The sequence below is a fragment of the Marmota marmota genome, unplaced genomic scaffold (assembly GCF_001458135.2).
Source record: "Marmota marmota marmota unplaced genomic scaffold, marMar, whole genome shotgun sequence".
In the NCBI taxonomy this organism is placed as follows: domain Eukaryota; kingdom Metazoa; phylum Chordata; class Mammalia; order Rodentia; family Sciuridae; genus Marmota; species Marmota marmota.
The window spans coordinates 34,661,371-34,676,884 of NW_026000016.1; the positions used below are offsets into that span (position 1 = coordinate 34,661,371).

At 43.5% G+C, this 15,514-nt stretch overlaps 1 protein-coding gene across 5 annotated transcripts in view; it reads left to right on the forward strand.

Moving 5' to 3' along the window:
• The first annotated feature begins 283 nt into the window (after window positions 1-283).
• Pacc1 (proton activated chloride channel 1) overlaps window positions 284-15,514 on the forward strand; it is a 39,835-nt gene continuing 24,604 nt past the window's right edge. For 2 of the 5 annotated variants that reach the window (XM_015483669.2, XM_048809420.1), the window contains exons 1-2: window positions 355-532; window positions 3,498-3,594. In XM_015483669.2, coding sequence (XP_015339155.1) covers window positions 497-532; window positions 3,498-3,594 — 133 coding nt within the window. In that variant the 5' untranslated portion in view covers window positions 355-496. Of the gene's footprint in view, window positions 533-3,020; window positions 3,164-3,444; window positions 3,595-15,514 lie in introns of those variants that run through there. The other 3 variants (XM_048809418.1, XM_048809417.1, XM_048809421.1) reach the window with 3 other exon arrangements.

The window sequence follows — 15,514 nt, forward strand, 5'->3', positions numbered from 1 at the left end:
TTCCTCCTAGAGGGGCCCTTGAAGGATCAAGGGTAGAAAGTGAGAATGCTTTGTAACATACAAAGCGCTCTTCCAGACATTTATTGCCGAACCAAGCTTCCGCTTGCAATTATAGATTAGGCGGTCCTACCCATCTGATCTGGCCTCTTTGTTCCACTTACCCTCCCCCTCCAACAGAGAGAGGAAGTGAGAGACAAAGAGGCACGCGCGTCGAAGGCCGGGGTTTGGCCAGCCAAACACTTGGGCTCCTGTTTCCCAGGGGTGGCGAGGGGCGCCCTGCCAAGAACTACATTTCCCTGCACTTCCTTCGCCCGCCCGGGCGGCTGCAGGAGCGAGGCGCATGCGCCTAGCGCGTCACGCCGGGTGTCTGGGACGCAGCTTCGAACCGGTCTGGCTCTGCGGAGCCGGCAGGTCCCCAGGCTGCAGCTGCGGTGCTCACTCCCTGCATCTCCCGGGCTGTCGCGGACTCAGGTGAACCTTAGCCCTGGTCAGTGCCATGATCCGGCAGGAACTCACCACATCCTACCAGGAGGTACGAGGGAGCAGAGGAAGGAAGGGAGTTTCTTGTGAGGCGGAGGAGCGAGGTCTCGGGATCCTGGGGGTGGGGTGCCGGGGGGCTCGGGCTGCGTGGGGGCATCCGGCTGTGCAGCCAAAGGGCGGGGTGAGCGCGTCCTCAGAGGGTCCCGGGGTGCAGAGGAGCTGCTCAGCAGGAAGGAAGGAAGCCGGGTGGCGGCGCGGGTGCCAGTCTCCTCCGGATGCTGCCAGTCGATTGGCCGGGGGATGGAGTCGGGTCCCTGGAGCCGCGACCCGTAACCAGCAGGTGAATGATTAAAGCCCCTTTGGTCCCGGTCCATAGTGCGGCCAGTCGACCGAAGCTAGGTTCTTTGCAACAAGTGGAATCGGGTGCGTCTTCCTCGCGGCGAGCTCAGATGCGCATTGGGCATCAGCTCTCCTTTAGCTCGAGGCCGCGTGGTCCCCGTGGCTGGTTAATGGCAGGGATCATTATCTCCTGTTTTGGTGGCCGCCTAACTTTGAAAAAAGTACTTTCACCGACCTTGCTGTTCTCGCTCCTCTCCCTTCAATCTCACCTCCTCCCACGACTTTAACGATCACTTTCTCCAGTTCTTTGTCTCTTGTCTGTCCTGAGTACAAGCTGAGCCTCCAGCTTTTCCTTCAGAGTACTCTTCCTCCTGGCTTCTTAAGCCTGTGGGTGAAACTGCTCTCCCCTCTCCACCCGAACCTTGGGCATCTTTGGTAATCTTCCTCTCCTATTCTCCTCCACTGTGCTCCTCTCACTTGTCAAGATTACACAGGTCCACATCCTCAACTCTTCCTCCAGTTTGTGTCCCTGTGTCTGTTCTAATCACCCGAGTGTGATATTGTGTTACCCCCTCATTCTCCAGTCTCATATTCTCCACATTTGCTTTGAGGGTCTTCCCTGACCCCAGAGCCTTTTCCTTTCATAGCCCTGATGCTGGGTCTACCCAGAACGGGCCAAACTTCTCAGCAAGGATTCAAAACCATGTACAGCTCAACTTTTTATGTATTACTTTGACTATCTCCTCACCCACTTAGGCTTTGGTCATACTGGACACTCACTGTTCACAAATGAGTTAGTATATGGAAAGTGCTGAGCTCAGTGTCCTCAGAGAATAACCGGTAGTTCCTTCTTCTAGGGAACTTTGGGGTCCAGGTTTAACAGGATCCTGGCTCCACACATAGTCTGCAGTATCTCCTCACCTAACAGGGCTCATAAAATATTTATTAACATATAGACCGTTATCCCACTTGCAAGGGCAAGGCCACAGGTGAGTCAGTTGCTCACTGGGGTCATTCCCATGGTGGATGGTACTCTGAAGTCCCAAGAAGATTGCCCAGATAATGACTTGCATCTTTCTTGCCTGAATCATTTGAGTGGACCTAGCTCTGAGATAGGTGTCTTTGCTGAGAGGAAGTTTTGGCTTTGAGGGAAGGGGTAGGCAAGGAGGTGGGCTTATTATGGCTGCAGGTATCAAGAAGGGAACTGGGTAAGAGGATGTTGCTATGTGGGTCAGGATGAATCCAGGTGAAGCTGGGATCATAAACTTTGAGGCTTCCTGGTTCTAACAACCTCATCTCATTTTGGCCAGTGAGACTCTGGGGTTCCCTTTTGTGGGCTCCTATAGAGGCCTGTATATCATGATGTCTTCCCCAACCTCACAGCTCTCTCCTTTTTATTTTTTCACTTTGCTTTTTTTTTTTTTTTTTTTTTTTAATGTGATTGGAGGGCTTGAAATTGGAGGTTTTTGCCTGATTCTAAAGGGCAGGGGTGTATGCTTGGTAAAGGAGATGGAAGAGAAACAGATGCATGAGTTTTTTTTTTTTTTTTAAACTCAAGTCTCCTGGAGGTGAATTTTTAATTAAAGTACCTTGAAAGTGTTAACACTGTGTACCTGAGAAGACACTTGGGAAAACTACCCCACTGCCTCCCAATTCAGTGATAGCTCCTCATCCCAACTCTGACCTCTCCTGCCCTCCCTCCTAATTTTATGGAGACTGGTGATTATCACTGTTATCCTTTCTGTCCTTCTCAGAGGTATAATTTCTCCCCTTTGACAGGTGAGAACACTGATGAAGTGAGATGAGGTTGGCCTGTCACCTGGACTTCCCTTCCCACTTGGTTCTGCCATTTGCAGCCCAAGTCAGTGGACTTCAGCCAGAGTCCTAGAGAGCTCTGACTGCAAAGTCACTGTTCCCTTTTCTCTCTCAGCCGACTCAAAGCCACACTTCCTCTTCCTTTAGGAAGAGGTTGAGCACTTGGGCTTTGGAACTAGACCAACTTGGATTGACTCCTAACTTTTTCTTTCACAAACTTTATGGCTATGGCGTGTGTGGTGGGTTGAATTGTGTTTCGCAAAAAAAGATATGTTGAAGTCCTAACTCCGGGTACCTCAGACTGTGATCTTGTTTGAAAATAAGGTCATTTCGGGTTAAGGTAAGGTCATACTGAAGTAGGATATGGCCCTAACCTGCATGACTAGTGCCCTTCAAGATGACCCCGTGAAGACACAAACTCAGGGAGAATACCTTGTGAAGATGGAGTAGAGATTGGAAATCGGATTCATCTGTAAGCCAAGGAATGAATGCCAAGGATTGCTGGCTATCATCAGAAGCTAGGAGAGAGGTATGGGATGTATTTCCCCCCACAGCTCTTGGAAGGAACCAACCCTGCCAATATCTTGATATCAAACTCCTAGCCTCCAAGAAATGTGAGAGAAGATAGTCCTGTTGTTTTAAGCCATTCAGTTTGTGGCACTTTGTTATGGAAGTCCTAGGAAACTAAGACAGGAAGTTCCTTGAGTTTTCTGAACTCTATTTTCCTGATTTGTAGTTCACACTACATCATGTGGTGTTTTTGGTGACAGTTCAGTGAGTCGCAGCTTCTGCTTTCTTATTTTGGTCTAGAAAAGCAAGGCGGACGCAGCCAACCTGTTCACCCGCTTTGCTTCTCCCCTTAGCTGAGTGAAGAGTTGGAACAGGTGGTCGAGAACTCAGAGCAGGCGGACGACCAGGACAAGGAGACAGTCAAAGTCCAAGGTCCAGGTGTCTTGCCAGGTAAGTAGGACGGGTGCTGAGGGTGGGAGTGTTGGAAAATAGCTGTGCTGATGCTGCGGCTGATGCTGCGACTAGAGGCCCCCACTAGAGGCCCTAGTCCAGGTGCCTTGCTAGCTATTGGAGTGGGAGAGCCCCTGTTCTGCACCCTGGTGTCAGATCAAGTACTGTCCTGTCCTAGTTCTAAAGCCATGCATATTTAACCAGCATGACAGAGGACAGAGGATATGTCTAGGCTGGTATCTGCTCTTTCCCAAGGCCGGATCGTTGGATTCAGTGGCGGTTGTTTCGAGTCTGTTCTTCTATTCTACTTCCCAGGAAGCTGCTGGTAGGAGAGCCTGTAATATGCCAGTCACTTCCCAGGCCCCTCCAGGAGATCTCATAGGCCCCCAGTGCTTAGATATCAAGGCCTCTCCAGTATTACTGCCCAGCTGGGTGAGCCGGGTCCTGTCAGTCCGTGGCCTCTTACTGTAACTGAAAGCTCATTCCCTGTCCCCAATGCCAATTTAATAATAAGGACATGGTTTTGAGAAAAAGGAAAAGGAAGGTTTATTGCTTTGTTAGCAAAGGAGAAGCACAGGGGCCTTCTGTCCCAAAGGCTTTGACTCTCCCAATCAGGAGGGGGGTTTTAAAGACACTCTTTAAGGGTTACATTCCAGGTATGCTCTGGGCGCCCTGATGTCGAGTTAGGATTCACTTGTTAATTTGGGAGATATTCACTTCTCACATCCTCAGCTGGTGGCATCTCCTTCCTGTATTGGGTGTGTGCAAGGGCAGTTAACTTGGGGAAGAAAAGATAACACTGTCTCCCTAATCTTTTTAGGGAGACGGAGAGGGGAGAAGAGAGAAAAAAACATTTTTTTAAAAGAAAGAAGCCTTAGAGCAATGGGGGCTGTATTCAGAAGGTGAAGGGACCACCGTTAATCATGGAGCCTCAGCCTCACAGCCGTGCCTTACAGTTAGGTTTCACACAGTCGACTCCTCCCTTAGCTTCCATGATGTGACACCTCTTAGGCTGCTTCTTCCAGACTCCTGTGAAGCTACCCTCCAGCTCTTGGCTGTTAAATGTTTGTCGTAGGCCCTCTTCTCTCTCTAGTGGTCGATTCCCCCAGGCCTGTTCCCCTGTTTCAGTCACTGCTTGCTCATATGTGGCTCTCGTGTTTACCCCTCCAGCCCAGAGGGTGCCTATGAACTAGAGACCTGTATATTCTACACACTCATCTGTCCATGCCATAGCTCTGCATTTCTTCCTACCATAGGACTTTTCTGTTGTTTTGTTTTTTCTTCTCCCTGGAAATCTCTTCCCTTCTTCACCTATTTAATGTCTAATCATTTATCAGCCTTGAGCTTCTCTCACCTCCTGGCCAGATCCCTTCTCTCCTTTGCAGCTGTTGCCACTGGAGTAGTTTGTTTGACTCACGTCCGTCTCTTCCACTACACTAAAACTCCATGAGGGCAGGCAGGAGTCTGTTTTGTTCACCACCTTGGCTCTGACCCACCTCTTGGTGGGTTGGGGAAGTGGAGTTTTCGTCCTTTGATTCCTGTATTTTGGGGAGAGAAGAATGGGTGGTTCGGTTGTAGGAAGGAAGCTGGAAACGCAGCTAATGTCCCCTGACTGCTTCCACAGTGTCAGCTTCTGTCACACTCATTGCCACGTTTAATTTTCTTAACAACCCTGTGAGGTGGTTATTATTTTATAAATGAGGGCCTGAGATCTCTCTGAGCCTCAGGGAGATTAAGTAAAGCAAGGGAAGATTACATGGCTGGTAAACAGACGGAAATGAGCTCTGTCTGACCCCAAGCTTCTACTCTACCAGTGGTTTTTTTTTGTGTTGTTTCGTTTGCATTACTGGGGAATGATCCCAGGCCTCACGCACACTAGGGAAGTATTCTATCACTGAGCTGCATATCAGCTCTTTTTATTTTATTTTTGTCACAGGGTCTTGCCCAGGCTGGCCTTGAACTTGTGATCCTCCTGCCTCAGCCTCCTGACTAGCTGGGATTACAGGATGCATCACAATACTGATTGGGGGTTTTCTTTAATTGATACTTATTTGTGCATATTTATGAGTTACAAGGTAAGGTTTGAATACCTGTATACAAATGATAATGAACATACCATAGTTATTAGCATGTCACTTCATACATATTTACTATTTCTTTTAGGTAGAGCATTAAAAAATCTCTTCTATTGAATGGGGTAGAAGTGACTCCACTCATGATCCATGTACTCCAAAGGCAGAGGGAGGAGGTTCACCAGTTTGAGACTAGCTTGGGCAACTTAGTGAGACCCTGTCTCAAAAATTAAAAAAAATAAGGACGGGGGGTGGGGGGAACTGAGAGTCTATCTTAGTGGTAAAGCACCCCTGAGGGGTTCAATCCACAGTATCAAAAGAAGAAGAAAAATTGAAACGAAATATAAACAAAACCCTCACCATGTGTGGTAATTCCAGCAACTCGGGAGGCTGAGATAGGAGAATCGTGAGTTCAAAGCCAGCCTCAGCAACTTAGTGAGGCACTTGCAACTCAGTGAGACCCTGTCTCTAAATAAAATATAAAAAAGGGCTGGGGAGGGATGTGGCTCAGTGGTTAAGCACCCTTGAGTTTAAGTCCCAGTACCAAAGAAAAGAAAAAAAACAAAAAACAACAAAAAAACTCCCCTCTTCTCTAGCTGTTTGAGTGCATAGCATATTAATGTTAACTTAAGAGTCACCCTGCTATGCAATAGGACACAGGAAGTTATTCCTCTTCTACTTGTATCCTGTTGACCTACCTCTCCCTACTTTCCCTGTCCTCATCTCTGGTAATCTCTATTCTGTTCTCTACTTCTGTGAGGTTAGCCATTTTATTTATTTATTATTATTTTTTTAAAAATATATTTATTCTAATTTATTATACATGACAGCAGAATACATTTTAATTCATAATACACATATAGAGCACAAGTTTTCATTTCCCTGGTTGTACACAAAGGAGCATCACACCGTTTGTGTCTTCATACATGTACTTAGGGTAATGATGTCCATCTCATTTCATCATTTTTTGTACCCCCATGTCCCCTCCCTTCCCCTCTCTCCCCTTTAGCTATCGAAGTTCTTCCATTCCTCGTATGTTCCCTTCTGCCAACCCCATTGTGGATCAGCATCCACATATCAGAGAAAACACTCGGTCTTTGGTTTTTTTTGGATTGGTTACTTCACTTAGCATGATATTCTCCAACTCCATCCATTTACCTGCAAGTGCCATGATTTTATTCTTTTTTAATGCTGAGTAATATTCCATTGTGTATGTATACCACAGTTTCTTTATCCATTCATCTAATTGATAGTCATCTAGGTTGATTCCACAATTTAACTATTGTGAATTGTGCTGCCATAAACATTGATGTGGCTGCGTCACTGTAGTATGCTGTTTCTAAGTCTTTTGGGTATAAACCGAGGAGTGGGATAGCTGGGTCAAATGTTGATTCCATTTCCAGTTTTCTAAAGAATCTCCATATTGCTTCCAGATTGGTTGTACCAATTTGCATTTCCACCAGCAATGTATGAGTGTACCTTTTCCCCCACATCCTTGCCAACAATTATTGTTGTTTGTATTCTTAATAGCTGCCATTCTGACTAGAGTAAGATGAAATCTTAGTTTTGATTTGCATTTCTCTAATTGCTAGAGATGTTGAACATTTTTCATATATTTGTTGATTGATTGTACATCTTCTGAGAAGTGTCTGTTCAATTCTTTGGCCCATTTATTGATTGGGTTATCTGTTTTTTTTCTTTGGTAAGTTTTTTGAGTTCTTTATGTATCCTAGAGATTAGTGCTCTATCTGATGTGTGTGTGGTAAAAATTTGCTCCCAAGATGTAGGTTCTCTCTTCACCTCAATGATTGTTTCTTTTGCTGAGAAGCTTTTCAGTTTGAATCTATCCCATTTATTGGTTCTTGATTTTATTTCTTGCACTATAGAGTCTTATTAAGGAAGTCAGGGCCTAATCTGACATGATGAAGATTTGGACCTACTTTTTCTTCTGTTAGGTGCAGGGTCTCTAGTCTAATTCCTAGGTCCTTGATCCACTTTGAGTTGTGTTTTGTGCATGGTGAGAGATAGGGGCTTAATTTCATTTTACTGCATATGGATTTCCAGTTTTCCTAGCACCATTTGTTGAAGAGGCTATCTTTTCTCTAATATATGTTTTTGGTGCCTTTGTCTAGTATGAGATAACTGTATTTATGTGGGTTTGTTTCTGTGTCCTCTATTCTGGTCCATTGGTCTACAAGTCTATTTTGGTGCCAGTATCATGCTGTTTTGTTATTATTGCTCTGTAGTATAGTTTAAGGTCTGGTATAATGATGCCACCTGCTTCACTCTTCCTGCTAAGGATTGCTTTGGCTATTCTGGGTCTCTTATTTTTCCAGATGAATTTCATGATTGCTTTTCTATTTCTATGAAGAATGTCATTGGAATTTTGATTGGAATTGCATTAAATTTGCATAGTGCTGTTGGTAGTGTGGTCATTTTGACAATATTAATTCTGCCTATCCAAGAACAGGTAGATCTTTTCATCTTCTAAGGTCTTCTTTAATTTCTTCTTTTAGCAATCTGTAGTTTTCATTGTAGAGGTCTTTCACCTCTTTCATTGATTGTCAAGTATTTTATTTTTTTTGAGGCTATTGTAAATGTGGTGGTTTTCCCAGTTTCTCTTTTAGAGGATTTGTCACTGATATACAGAAATGCCTTTGATTTATGGGTGTTGATTTTATATCCTGCTACTTTGCTGAATTCATTTATTAGTTCTAGAAGTTTTCTGGTGGAATTTTTTGGATTCTCTAAGTATAGAATCATGTTGTCAGCAAATAGTGATAGTTTGAGTTCCTCTTTTCCTATCTGTATCTCTTTAATTTCTTTCATGTCTAATTCCTCTGGCCAGTGTTTCAAGAACTGTGTTAAATAGAAGTGGTAAAAGAGGGCATCCCTGCCTTGTTCCAGTTTTTAGAGGGAATGCTTTCAGTTTTTTCTCCATTTAGAATGATGTTGGCCTGGGGCTTAGCATAGATAGCTTTTACAATGTTGGGATATGTTCCTGCTATTCCTAGTGAGGTTAACCATTTTAGTCCACATATGAGTGAGATCATATGGTATTTGTTTTTCTGGGCCTGGCTTCTTTCACTTAACATAATGTCTTCTAGATCTGTCCACATTGTCACAAATGATGGATCTCATTCTTTCAATAACTGAATAGTATTTCATTATGGATATATACCACATCTTATTCTTTATTAATCTGTCGTTGGACATTTAGATTGATTCCAAGTTTTGGCTACTGTGTAAGCATGGGAGTCCAGATATCTCTGACACAATGATTTCATTTTCTTTGTGTGTGTATGCATTAGTGGTGTTGCTGGATCACGTAGTAATTTTCTTTTCAGTTTTTTGAGGAACCCCCACACTGTTTTTCATATGGCTGTTCTAATATACTTTTCCACCATGCCCAGCTGGATCTGAAATTTTCATTACTGATTCAGTTTCGTTATTGGTTATTGATCTGGCTTTGCATTTTTTCATGATTGAATCTTGGTAGGTTTTTTGTGTTTGGGAATTTGTCCATCTTTTCAAGGTTTTCCAATTTGTTGACATTACAGTTGTTCATAGTGGTGTGTGATGATCCTTTATATTTTTGTAGTATCAGTTATACTATCTTCTCCTTCCTTTTTTTTTTTTTTTTTTTTTTTGATCTCTGATTTTGAGTCTTTTTTTCCCTTAGTCTAGCTAAAGGTTTATTGATTTTTGTTTATCTTTTCAGAAAATCAATTTTTCTTTTAATTCATCTTTTTAGATTATTTCTTTAGTGTCTATTTTATTTATTTGTGCTGTGATCTCTGTTATTTCTTTCCTCCTGGTTTTGTATTAGGTTAGTTTTTGTACCTTTAGTCTTTTGAAGTAACATGAAGCAGTATACTTGGATTTTTTCTACTTTTGAGGTAGGTATATGTTAAAAACTTTCCTCTTTAGCTTTATCCCACAGATTTGGTGTGTTGTGTTTCCATTTTCATTTGTCTCTAGAAAATTTTAAATTGCCTTTGTAATTTTATTCTTGGTCCATTGGTTGCTCCAGGAGCATATGGTTTCATTTCCATGCATTTGTGAAATTTCCAAAGTTCCCTCTGTTACTAATTTCCAGTTTTAGATTATTGTAAAAAATAATACTTGAAGCTGGGTGCAATGGTGCACACCTGTAATCCCAGCGGCTTAGGAGACTGAGGCAGGAGGATCGCGAGTTCAAAGCCAGCCTCAGCAACTCAGTGAGGCTCTAAGCAACTCAGTGAGACCCTGTCTCTAAAATAGGGCTGGGGATGTGGCTAAGTGATCGAGTGCCTATCAGTTTAATCTTTGGTATCAAAAAAAAAAAAAAAACTGGAAATGAGTAGGTCTTCTTAAATTTGTTAAGACTTGTTTTGTGGCCTAACGTAAGAGCCATCCTTGAGAGTATTTAATAAGCTGTTGAGAAGAATGTGTATTCCGTAGCTGTTGTACAGAATGTTCTAGAAATGTCTGTTAGGTCCATTTGGTCTAGAGTGTGGTGTAAATGCAATGTTTCTTGTTGATTTTCTGTCTGGATGATCTGTCTATTGCAAAGAGTGGGATGTTGAAATCCCCTACTATTATTGTACAGCACTGCATTTCTTCCTTCAAATCTAATAACGTTTGCTGTATATATTTACCCTTATGTTGGATACACACACACACATATTTGTTATATCCTTTTGCTGAATTAACTACATGATTGTATAATGACCTTCTTTTTAGTTTTTGATATGAAGTCTGTGAAATCTGATAAATATAGCTACTCCTGCTTTTTTTTTTTTTTGGTTTGTATGGAATCTTTTTCCATCCCTTCACTTTAATTTTTTTTTTTGTGGTGCTGGGGATTGAACCCAGAACCTTGTGCATGTAAGGCGAGCACTCTACCAACTGAGCCATATCCCTAGCCCCAGCCTTTCACTTTCAGTCTCTGTGGGATTTATTTATTTATTTAAACAGGTAAAGTCTCTTTTAGGCAACATGTAGTTGAAGTTTTTTTTAATCCATTGATTCATTCTGTGTCTTAGAGAATTTACTCCATTTACATTCCAGATATTATTGAGAGATACGGACTTACCTCCTGCCATTTTGTTCCTTGTTTTCTAGGTCTTTTGTTTCTTCTTTGAAGTTTTCTTTAGTGATAAGGTTTGGTTTCATTTTCTTTCTCATTTTTGTATTGGCTATACTTTTTTTGTGTGTGTATGTCTGTGGTTACTTTTGAGACTTACATAAATACTCTCATAAAAGACTGTTTTACAATGATAACTTTGGCTGCATACAAACAGATTTTTATTCCCCTCCTTACAATTTGTAATTTCTTTGCCTTTAATTCCCATCTTTTTATATTGTGTATTCCTTAACTTTTTGCAGCTATTGTTTCTGTTGACCATTTTGTCTTCTAACCTTCCTCCTAAAGATTTGAAAGTTTATATATTGTATTGTAGGGAGTGTGCTGAATTTGATCATGTATTTATCTCTATTGGCAGGTTTTGCACTTTTTTATGTTTTCATGGATCTAATTATTGTCCCTTCACTTCTGTGTGAAGCAGTCCCTTAAGTATTTCTTGCAAGGTCAGGCTAGTGGTGGTGAGTTCTTTCTGGGAAGGATTTTGTATCTCCTTCATTTCTGAAGAGCTTTACCAAGCCTAGTCGTCTTGGCTGGCAGTTTTGCCTTTCAGCACTCTGACCATATCATCCCATTTTTTCCGGGACTGCAAGGGTTCTGCTGAGAAATTTGCTGTAATCCTAACTGGGTGTCTTTAGATGTGACTTGACCTTTAGTTTCCCTTGTTGCTGTTACAGTTCTTAGTCTTTGACTGTTGACAGTTGCTTATAGTGTTCTTCGAAGAGGACCTCTTTGGATCGACTCTAATTTGGGTCTTTTGACGGATTTGCATGCCCAAGACTTGGGCAGTTTTCAGTTATTATTTCATTAAATATGCTTTCTGTGCCTTGCTTCGTCCCTCATACTCAGGAATTTCCACAATGTGAATATTTGTTTACTTAATGGCTTTCTGTGGGTCCTGAGGCTTTCTTTGTTCTTTTTTCTTTTCTTTTTCATCCTGAGTTATTTCAAAAAACATATCTTTAAGTACAGAAATTATTTCTTCTGTTTGATCTAGTCTGCTGTTTGCACTGTCTCTTGTATTTTTTTATTTATTTATTGAGTTCTTCAGCTCCAAGTTTTTTTTGTTTGTTTGTTTTAAATGATACCTGGTTTCTTATACAAAATTGAATAGTTTACTGACTTCACTGAATTGCCTACCTGTGTTGTCTTGTTGAGTTTTCTTAGGATCATAATTTGGAATTCCTTTTGAGGCAGTTCATAAATTGACTTTTCTTTGTGGTCAGTGACTGGAGAACTGATCTTTGGTGGTATCTTGCCTCCTTGCTTATTCATGTTTCCCTGTATTGGTATCTGTGCATCTGGTGGGGCTGTTGTCTCTTCTGGTTTTATGAAGTGGCTTTCATAGGGAAAGACTTAGGCCTGTAGAAGAGCCCTAAGGTGTCACTGGATAGAGTGTATTGGTTTTGGTTCCAGGTAGGGGCTGTTCTTCAGCAGCACTCAACATCAGAGATGCCTGCAAGTGCCTTGGGGGTCTAGCCTGCAGGAGACGGTGCAGCTGCTCCACAATGTCAGGTGCAGTCTCTGGCTGCAGGTTGAGGTCACCACAGGATCCTGGGGAACAGGGGCTGACTGACCTCTGCCGGCTGGTGTATGACCTTCTCCATGCTGGAGGCAGGAGTTGGACTAGTGTTTTAAAAATTTTTATTCTTTATGAGCATGTATTAACTGAACGTATTAAAGTAGTTCAGTGTGATATTTCCATACATGCACAGAGTGTGCCTTGACCAAATCCAGTCTCCCTTTCTACCACCCTTCCTGTCCCACCCACTCCTCTCACCCTTTCCAATTCCTAGTAAGCACAATTCTACTTTCAAGCTGACTTTTTGTAGTTTCCACATATGAGAGAGGCCATGCAGTAATTCTCTTTCTGAATAGCGCCACCATGAACATGGACATGCAGGTATCTCTTTGGTACGCTGATTTCATTTCTTTTGGGTATAAACCCAAAAGTGAATAGTGGGACCATAGGGTAGACCTGTTTTAGTTTTTTCTTGTTTGTATGCCTTTTATCTCTTTCTCCTGCCTAATTGCTCTGGCTAAAACTTCTAGTTCTATATTAAATTAGAACAGTAGGAGTAGCATCCTCTCTTGTTCCTGGTCTTAGAGGAAGTGCTTTCCATTTTTTCCCATTCAGGATGGTATTCACTATGGGTCTGTTACATGCAGCCTTTCTTATGTTGAGTTACCATCTCTATGCCTAATTTGTTCAGGACTTTTATCATGGAGGGATATTGAAGTTTATCAGCTGTTTTTCTGTATCTATTGAACTGATGTGATTATAGACTTCATTCTGTTGATATGATGAGTTGTATTCATTGATTTGTATCTGTCAAACCATCCCTGAATTCCTGGAATGAAACAACTCTGGTCATGGTAAATGATCTTTTGGAAGTCCTGGTTGAGTTCTGTTTGCTAGGATTTTGTTGAGAATCTTGTGCACATCTTGGGTATTGGTCTCTAGTTTTGTTTATTGTCCTTCCCTAATTTGGATAACACTGTAATGCTGGACTCAGTGAATTCAGAAGGGTTCCCCCTCTTTCAATTCTATGGATAGTTTGAAAGAACTATTGATTTCTTTGGAATTTATTGGTAGAAAGTTGTTATGGTTTTTTGGAAGTGTCACATCCCCCTCCCCCCTTTTTTCCCCTCATTTCTTGTGCTCCTGCCTTGAGACTTGTGCATGTGGTGCGTCAGGTGTTTCTACCACAGTCATGGGCTGACCTTAGTAATCACACAGTTGATGGTGTGCTTTGGGGTGTCAGTTTGTGAGGTGTTGGTTTTGAATCTAGCTTCAATTCAAATGCAGTCTCCATATAGCTTCTTTGGGTATGTAATGAGTTTGGGCACAGTATGTATTGTGATGGAGTTGGAGAGACCCCTTTCCCTGTGGGCCATGCAAGAGTAGTGACATTCTAGCAATTCAGCCAGGCGGGTGCTGACTGTGTGGCTGTTCTTTGGTGGCTCCACAATGTCAGGTGCAGTCTCTGGACAGTGGTGGCCCCTGTCAGGTGATGGGGGTTTCTGGCATTGGTGATGCCCTCTCTCCTACCGTAAGGGCCTCTGGCATTGGCGTCCCTGGCAGTGGTGAGGGCCCTAAGCACTGTCTTCTGACAGTCATTGGTGTGGGTCCAGACACTGCCCAGGGAGAGGCTGTGAGAACTGCAGGACCCCCTCCGTGGCACCCACACCCAGTCAGGACAGTGGTGTGGTCAGACAAGGTGCGCGTGGGGGCAGGACAGCAGTGGGAAGCATGGTGTTCCCCTCTCCTGCTCTTGGTGGCAATGGCTGCCTATGAGTTGGACCTTGGCTAGAAATGGGCAAAGTTCTCTCAGGGTCCCCCTTTGGCAGCGTGCACCTGGAGTCAGGTGACAGCTGGGGTTACAGAGTTGCTCAAGGCACCCTCAGCACAGTCCTGTGGGCAGGGCAGCAGCGTGGGCCCTTCCTGCTGTATCAGAAACCATTCTGTGTGAGGAGGGGCTGCAGGACTGGAGGGCTCCCTGCCTTACAATCCTGGTGTTGGCCCAAGTTCACACTCAGCTGGCCATGCTGCTGGTCTCCGTTCCCAGATCGCCTGGTTCTTGAGGCTGACACTCTCCATTCCCTTCCATGCTGCCCCCTCCATCTCCTATGTGCAGGGCACAGCAAGGGTCACAGTCACTCTATTTGCTGGGCCACACTGGGTTCTCGAGACAACTACCCCTCAAGCCAGTGCAGTGAGCTGCCGGTGGGGTCCCCGAGGTGGGAATATGTAGGGCTTTCTCACATTTAGAGCACTCCAAACTCAGACAGTAGCTCCCTGCTTGAAGATGGCCCTGGCTACAGCTCCCTGGGGTTTCACTGGGAGGTGATGTGACATCCTCCTCCAAAGCAAGGCTGCTGTGTAGACTTCAGGTTATTTATCTAAGTGGACTACAAGCTGCTTAGATAAGGATTGCGGAACTTTCCAGTAACTAGTACTGCCTGCTCACACTGAGAGAGTTAACTGGGACTCTCCTTCCCTGATGCCCCTGAAGAGGAAATACTTGCCCCTGGGATTGTATCGTGGCAGCTGCTGGCGTATTTTGTTTTTCTTCCTGTGTCATTATCCTAGATCTCGATCCTACCAAGTTCTAGTGTCCCTCTTGCTGTGTTCTTCCGTGATCATTCACTTCAAAACACAGCTGGGCTCCTGTTGCTTTTGCTCCTCTTTATGGGGGATCATTCAGTGCTGGGCGCCTATGGGGCCACCTTGTCCTTCTGACCTGTGGCTTTAAGACAACATTCTAAGTGTCCTTTGATTAGAGCCCAGTATGTAAAAGGTAGAGGTGAGATTGCCTCCCACTTTGACCGTAGGCACTGTGGCCAGAGCCCTAAGACTTCAAGGAGAATAGTTTGAAATCTTTGTGTATCAGTTTCCAATTTATATATTACCACAGCTTTACTGGCTTAAAGACAAATTAGTTTACAGGGGCACGGTGGTACATACCCCAAATCCCAGCTACTCAGGAGGCTGAGGCAGAGAATTGCAAGTTTGAGTGCAGCCTTGACAATTTAGGACGACTCTGTCTCAAAATAAAAGAATAAAAAGGACTGGGGATGTAGCTCAGTGGTCGAGCACCCATTCCCCAGTACCAAAAAACAAAAACCAAAACACAGGCAAAACCCCCAGCATTATTAGTTGATTACCTTATAGTGTTGGAGGTCAGGAATCCAAAATGGGTGTCACTGAGGTAAATTAAGG